The sequence below is a fragment of the Phaethon lepturus genome, unplaced genomic scaffold (genome assembly GCF_000687285.1).
Source record: "Phaethon lepturus isolate BGI_N335 unplaced genomic scaffold, ASM68728v1 scaffold10456, whole genome shotgun sequence".
NCBI classification, from domain to species: Eukaryota; Metazoa; Chordata; class Aves; order Phaethontiformes; family Phaethontidae; genus Phaethon; species Phaethon lepturus.
This window is the reverse complement of record NW_010544095.1, coordinates 80,725-88,072: the sequence shown is the minus strand read 5'-3', so window position 1 is coordinate 88,072 and position 7,348 is coordinate 80,725. Positions and strand designations below refer to the sequence as shown.

General features: G+C 42.6%; 1 protein-coding gene across 1 annotated transcript; it reads left to right on the top strand.

Annotated features, from left to right (window-relative positions):
* The first annotated feature begins 95 nt into the window (after positions 1–95).
* Positions 96–5,832, top strand: TRAFD1 (TRAF-type zinc finger domain containing 1). Its single transcript, XM_010288557.1, is given in 7 exon segments — positions 96–145; positions 1,528–1,663; positions 1,737–1,790; positions 2,977–3,385; positions 4,764–5,033; positions 5,770–5,798; positions 5,800–5,832. Coding segments are annotated over 7 exon segments (981 nt in total).
* The last annotated feature ends 1,516 nt before the right edge of the window (positions 5,833–7,348 follow it).

The following is a 7,348-nucleotide window of genomic DNA, read 5'->3' as shown; positions in this document are numbered from 1 at the left end:
GCCCCGCGCTGAGGGGACGGTGAGGCGCGGGTGCCGCCCGGCGCGGAGGGGCTGAGGGAAAGGAGGTGCCTCTCCTTCGGCCGCCGGACACGAACATGGCTATAGCTGCAGTTACCGAGGCGGAAACCCGGCTGTGCGGCAACTGGTAAGAAACGAAACCGAATGCTTTGGGCTGGGCTGCCTCCGTGTTGCTGCCTGTCCTTTGGGCAGGCGAGCTCAGGGATTAAATGAGTATATATTCCCTTGAAATGCTGTGAAATACAGAAGGTGCAGGTTAATAATGAACAAGCTGTCTTTTTAGAAATGTTTGGCTTTTACCTTATCAAGTCTTACTGTCTTAACAAAGTCATTTTCCCAACCGTTACTCAAGTTTCTGACTTAATAGGCCGCTAGGTAGAAACCAAAGTATTCAGATAAAAAGGAAGGCTCGATTTTCAGCGAGGTAGAGATGAAGTACGTGATTCCACGTTTTTCTTCAGCAGCTGTGGGGCTCAGAATCGGCCATGTAAAAACAGTCAATAGGCACATACAGTTGTGGCAGTTGTTTAACAGTTCCCTTTCTTCAGAAGCTCCAGTGTTAGTAATCCATTTACTGATCATGATGTCATCTCCGAATTTGCATCTTGAATACAAGCAACTAAAGAAACGAGCATATTTTTCTCAAAGAGACCTTGGAATCCCAGCAGTTCCTTGCAACATCAGTCTGGTCTGTTTGCAGGCAGTGAGTCCGGGCAGCTTAGACGCTGCTGTTGGACTCTGTTGCTTTGCCAGGCTGTTGGCCACTCGAGATCTGGCAAGGGAGAACACCGAACAGCTGTAGTGTTTTTCCTTTGTGACATGGAAGGCACTAAGCAATAGGTTCTAAAGTTAATTTTGGTGTTTTGAAGGCTGATTTCTTGTGTGTGTGGGGAGAATGATGGATCCATCTAGAAATGCTGCCTGCTTCAGGAAGGAATAAGCGCTAAGCTCCTAGTGCCTCAGTTCTTTTTGCACCTTTTGTGTTTGTAAGCCTTGTGTCCTCCTCAAGAGAGGAAAATTAGTATCTTAGAAATGAGGTGAGTTGGGGAATTTTGGCTACAGAGTAATATGGTTATTGCTATCATTCCCTGAACGGATCTGGCCTAGCAGGATCTGTTACTTATTTTTTCCAAGCACAGCACTGTTCGACTTCTCATAGCCAAATTATCTTCAGGAAGAAACTTTTATCTTCTCAGATTAGTTTGTTAACTTGAACCGGGTGATAACCTGTTTATGCTGCAAAATTTGTCTTTCACATAAGGAAATAAATCCACCTTGATTTTATCTTAATGCAGTGTGAAGACTGTGACCTTTGCATGCTATATACATTAATAGCCCAACTATAAAGGAACACGGAGGCCTGGTTGGGCTTGCCTTTCTCTTCGGTTACTCAGTTCTCTGAACCATGAATTCATAGAAAGCTTTCCTGGGATTTTTTTTAAATGAAAAACTGCTTGAAATTGTTGTCACTGTATTTTCTGAAAAGTAACCTCTGTGTCTTTCTCATAGCAAAAAGGATATTCCTGTTGCTAATTTCATCATGCATGAAATCCACTGTAGCAGGAATATTGAAGTATGTCGCTACTGCAGTGAATTAATCCCCAAGTCTGAAATGAAGAACCATATTGAATCTGAACACGTGCAGGTGAGAAACAAATTTCTCCTCTAAAATTGCTGACTTCTATGGCAATTAATCTAACGACGTCTGTTTATTGTAGGTTACCTGCAAGTGTAGGATGAAGATAGAAAAATGTCTCGTGAAGGATCATGAGGTTGGTGAACTTTAGACACTTGGAAGATACTCTACGGTATTTCCAAGCACTGATTCTAGACCCTTTCTGTCAGCCAAGACCTGGATTCCAGCCTGTGATAGATGCATCCTTTTTATTGAACCATGCTTTCTAAATTCAAACCCTCTGGCAGAATGTGGTTAGAAACTGCCTTAAAGTGGTGGAACCTGCTCAGGCCGTCTTATAAAAGGGGTATCTGTGATAGTCGGTGGTTTTGTCCTTACTAGTGATGAAGGTGAAAAATGGTACGCTATTTCAAAAGTACAGAATATGATTAATTTGGGTTTTTTTCATTCCTGTAACATTACGCGTTTCTGAGTGTGCTGTAGTCATTATGTGAGTTTTAATAACTCATTGTGTCCAAACAGACTTTTAAAATAGCTTGTAAAATAAACTAAAATGGGACACAGTGGGATTTTCTGCGTTTCTGAATCCGGCTGGCTGCTGTCGCAGGTAATCTTGTTATAAATGTCAGTACCTTCCTTTCCTATGGACTCATTTAAAGACAGCTCTGGAAGTGCCACGCAAGTCTGCTTATCGGTGAGGAAAAGAGGATTTTCTTTGAAGGTATGTCCAGTTCAAAACCCTGGAAGTAGTTTATCCTGCATGTTTGTGTGTAGCGCTTTTAGTTTCGTTTATAAAGCAAACGATGCTGTATTATTGCAGCATCTGCAAATATAACATGTATTTCATCTATGTTTAACCCCTTTTGAAGGGCAGCTTACCTGTCATTCAGTGAAGGGTAAAGACCATATGCAAGCAATTCTTGCTGGGTAGTAAATGTGCTATAAATCTGTTCCCTAATGTAATACACACTAGCATGTTTTTTAGCAGTGCTTAATTAAATGTGATTAGTACTGGATGTCAAGAAGGTATCTAAAAGCTAACTTCAAAAAGCACTGCGTGAATGTGCTGTCCAAGCGTTACAGACTTAAAAAAAATGTTCTGAGTATTTGGAGTGCTTCAGCTGGCATGTTTATGACTACACAGCTTATATAATATGTTGTTCTTATATTTATCTGATGGTATCTTATTTCAGGCTGTTCTTTACTGTAGCTTTGGATCTGGCTAAAGAAACAATAGACCACTCTTAAGCAAACTGAGAACCTCCTTCCACCTTTGCCTCAGTCTTCTGTGTGTGAAGAATAAACCCTCTTTCTTTTTTCAGGCATCAGCGTGCCCTCTGCGTCCTGCTGTCTGCCAGTACTGTGACATACAGCTCACTTTCAACAAGCTCCAGGATCATGAAATTTACTGCGGAGCCAGGACTGAGACATGTGGTGGGTGCGGTCATAACATCATGGTGAAAGATCTAAAAGAGCATCCTCAAGTCTGTGGGCAAGAGGGGAAAGAAGTAGGAGGAAGCAGAACAGTGCCTCGCTTTGAGGATGAGGATGCAGATTTGCACGCCCTTCGAGAGATTAGAAACCGACTCAGATCAGGTAACTATGCTGGGCCTTTGTGGAGAATGCCTGGGGTGCTAGAAAAGCAGATTTACAGCAGCTGCTTAGGAGACAAAACACTTAAGGACATTAGCAGAAGAAATGTTTCAGCAGTCCAAAGAAATGAAAAGCAAGGTAAGGTGTAGAGAAGAGTAATAACTGGCTTCTAATTTGACATTTGGCAGCTGATCCAAGTATAAGGTTTTGTAATTGCTTTCTGTGAAAATACCAAATAACGAAAGCTCCAGAGGCAATGAGAGTGGGACTGTTTTGCTGGGGAATAGATCTGCAAAGGTGTATGCCAGCTAAACAGACGACTGCTGAGGTACCCGGTATGAAGGCCCAGTCCACTGCCTGTTCTTTTGTCTCAAAGTATCTAGCTTAAAAATGAATTTGGAGTTGTTTGCTCGCCGGTTTTGTTTAGCAGCTGCACTCCTCTTTACTTCAGTTAAGTAGAAGGGTAAATAAGTTCTGGATGTGGGTTCACATACATAGTGCTGTGCATTTCTGCAGTAACATCCAGTTTGGGCATAGCTGAGACTATTACCAATGCCTCTGCTCTTTCTTAAGCCTCTAATCTCTTACCTCCAAGTACAGAGGGTCATGTCACACTTAAGACATAGCCTTTCCATGAGCTCTCGGCTGAATCTATGCTCTACTTCAGGCTGTGGGCCACTTGGAGGATTTAAGACTGCAGAATACTAAATTACAGTCTTTGCTGTAGAAGACTGCGCGGCTTGTAGAAATAAGTTCTGGGCTTATTTAATAAAACTGAATAATCTGGGGAGCTGTAACTTGTAGGCCACTGACACTAAATTCCAAAGAGTGTTCACAAGAAGTATTTTGATGTGCATGCAAGCTTTTTTAAAAATCCTCATGTAGTCACTACAAATGAAATGCCAGAGAGATTAGAAATAGGCCGGCACGGGGGAGGAGGACGTAGCCTATCTTTAGGCATCATCAGTTGAGTCTTGGGCCCTGGTCTGGAACCCTGGTTTTCTTTTTCAGGATACCTTTCCTACCAGAAAAGATTTCATGGGGTTTTTTTTGTTGTACGTGTACAATTCCCACTGTTGTCAAATGCCATATATTAAAAGGAATTCATTTTCCTATTGACGTACTGAAGAAACAAAGCTGAAGTGTTTCAGCCTTGTAAAAGGGACGAGACTACAGTATATTAATTGGACCTTTTTCACAGTGCAGGTTACAGAAGGTTCCCCAGTGCCTTCGTAAAGCTCCCAAGAAGCTTAAGTTCAAGCTTCTGGAGTAAGAAGAATGACTTTCTTCTTTTTCTCCTTTTTTGCTTGTTACAAACAAAAAATAGGGTGACTGTTTTCCTTCTTCCTTCTGAATTTGATAGAAGTGTCATTCCAGGCTTTGAAACGCTGACCTCCATGAGCGTCCACTTGTGCACGTGTGAAACCCTCATGGTTGAGCTAGTCCAATGCACAGAAGTGAACTGCTTGTTGCAGATTTAATGTTCTCTCAAATTTATGATATTTATCTTTTGAAGACAATGAACTGGAGCAGTTGGAGAGAAATGAAAACACTCATTCTTCACTTTATGAAGAGTGGAACGCCGATTTAGACTACGTATTGGCTCTTAGCCTACAAAATGAGAATAATCCTCACCATAATGCTGCAGCTGAAATTCCCAGCGACTTCTGGGAAAGCTACTACACCAAAGAGTCTGTGCCATCAGCCTGTCTGAATGAAGCAGAAAAGTCAGATATCTTCTCCTGTGACTCTTTAGTGTCTTTTAGCACGTCAAACCACATAAAAAGTAAGTATAAACGCTGTTGTGGTGGGGTTTTTTGCCTTAAAGTTGGAGAGAATGGTGAAGGAAAGACAGAATTCTTGGACTGGGAATGTCAGAAATTACCTAGATGTTTTAAAATGTTGAAGTGAGTCTCTTTGAGACTCCCTCTAAGTAATTTTTAGATAATTAATACACAGGAGATGACATTCTCTGTGAGTACCATTCTTCCTTCCTGTCTTAAATTTTATTGTCTGCTTCCTCAAAACTTAGCAATATTAGTGTTTAAAATAGTTTCTTTCAAAGAGGTATTACTAAAGCAAGAAAGCAAGGGAAGAAGAAGTAAAAGCTATAGTGAATCTCTGACCTTGGTATGTGGCGAGAGCTTTGTAACAACCGAGGAGGTGACAACTTTCTTCTTGAAGTAAACATGACAGGAAGAGGGGGCCTGGGGGAGACTTGAAGTGCCAGCTTATTTTGAAAGGAGAAATGGTACTGAAGGATTTACTGATGGCAGTAATAGGCTTTTTTACCAGACCACTAGATATATCTTTGACCCCAAAACACTGTTCTCGCTCTGGGTGAGGTGAATTTGCTTATGTGAAATTGAGCAAGTGGGACTAGAGTAATTATTTCTTTAGCATTTTCTGTGGTCGCTGTCCTGCAGCACTGAACAGGAGTCTGTTGCTTGGGAGTTTTGAAGTCGATCCAACTGCATCAGACTCCTCTATGGTAGAGGGTATAACTGTTACTTACTTTGCAGATGATGAGATCATCATGTTGCCGTGTGAATTTTGTGAGGAGCTCTACCCTGCCGAAGATCTGATTCTTCACCAGGTTTAGTACTTTCTTGTATTGTATCTAGGGGTTTGCAGGAAATAACTTTTTTTCTGTTACCATGACCGAACAAGGGTGCAGTCTTCACTCAGTGGTACTGTGAGAACTCTAGCAATTTGGTCTTTGCAAAACATGTATTTTAAAGTCCATCTGTGCTCAACAGGAGAGCTAATTTTTCCATCTCGCTCGCATAACAGACAGGTTGTAACCCAGCAAGTGCCTTTGCCTCGTTCAGTAAAAGACGTTCTTCTCCAAATCGACAAGAATATGATGGTCTGCGAAATACTGGGCCCAAAAGCTGTAGGTCTATCTCTGTCCAGGAAGAAGGAAACATTACGATTCCATGTGAATTTTGTGGCATCCAACTAGAAGAGGAGCCACTCTTTCACCATCAGGTACTAAACAGAACTTGATCTCTTGTATCACATCCAGCTGTTCGAGAACTATGCCAAGTCCTGCGGCCTCTTGTTGTGGCACATTTCAGGAATTGAAGTAACTGTCCCCTGCGTCGGATCTTCCTAAACAAAGCCCCTTGTGTCCCATCTAAAATGTTGTGGTATGCTGTGGTATTTCTCTTTCTGAAAAATAACAATTATTCTGAAAACTCTTATAACGAAAACTAAACAAAAGGCCCTGAAATTGCGCAATATAAATGTTTGACTTGTATGTACAAGTTATGTTGAAACCAGGATGTGTGAGTCATAGCTGAAGTGGGAGAGGAGCACAAGCGTATGGCGTGTGTAGGTAAGAGAGGAAGTAGACGGCACAGACTACAAATCTAGGAGATGGAGGAGTTCTTAGAGGGTAGACGTAAAGAGAGAAAGCTGCTGGAGCGTGTCCAGAGAAGGGCAGCGAACCTGGGGAGGGGTCTGGAGCACAAGTTTTATGAGGAGCGTCTGAGGGAACTGGGGTTGTTCAATCTGGAGAAGAGGAGGCTGAGGAGAGCCCTCATCACTCCCTACAGCTACCTGAAAGGGGGCTGGGGTGAGGTGGGGGTCGGTCTCTTCTCCCAAGTGACTAGTGATAGAACGAGAGGAAATGGCCTCAAGTTGCGCTGGGGAGGTTACGTTGGATATTAGGAAAGATTTCTTCACCGAAAGGGTTGTCAGGCACTGGAACAGGCTGCCCAGGGACGTGGTGGAGTCACCAGCCCTGGAGGGATTTAAAGGACGTGTAGATGTGGCGCTGAGGGCCATGGTTTAGTGGTGGACTTGGCAGTGCTAGGTTAATGGTTGGACTTGATGATCTTAAAGCTCTTTTCCAATCTAAATGATTCTATGAAATCACTTTTAACTTGATTTTTATCCTTGGATTTGGTTTTTATGACAGCACTGATAGCAGGAATTTTTTTGATCAGAATTACACTGACTACTTCAGGGCTGCTTTCCCTATGCTGGGGGCTGGTTTTGCGGGGTCATTTTTAGGTGTGAGAGGCAGAAGGCTGAGTGAGAGCGCGTCTGGTTGTCGGTTGGCTGGCAGTGAGGCCACACAGGCAGGGTGGGTCT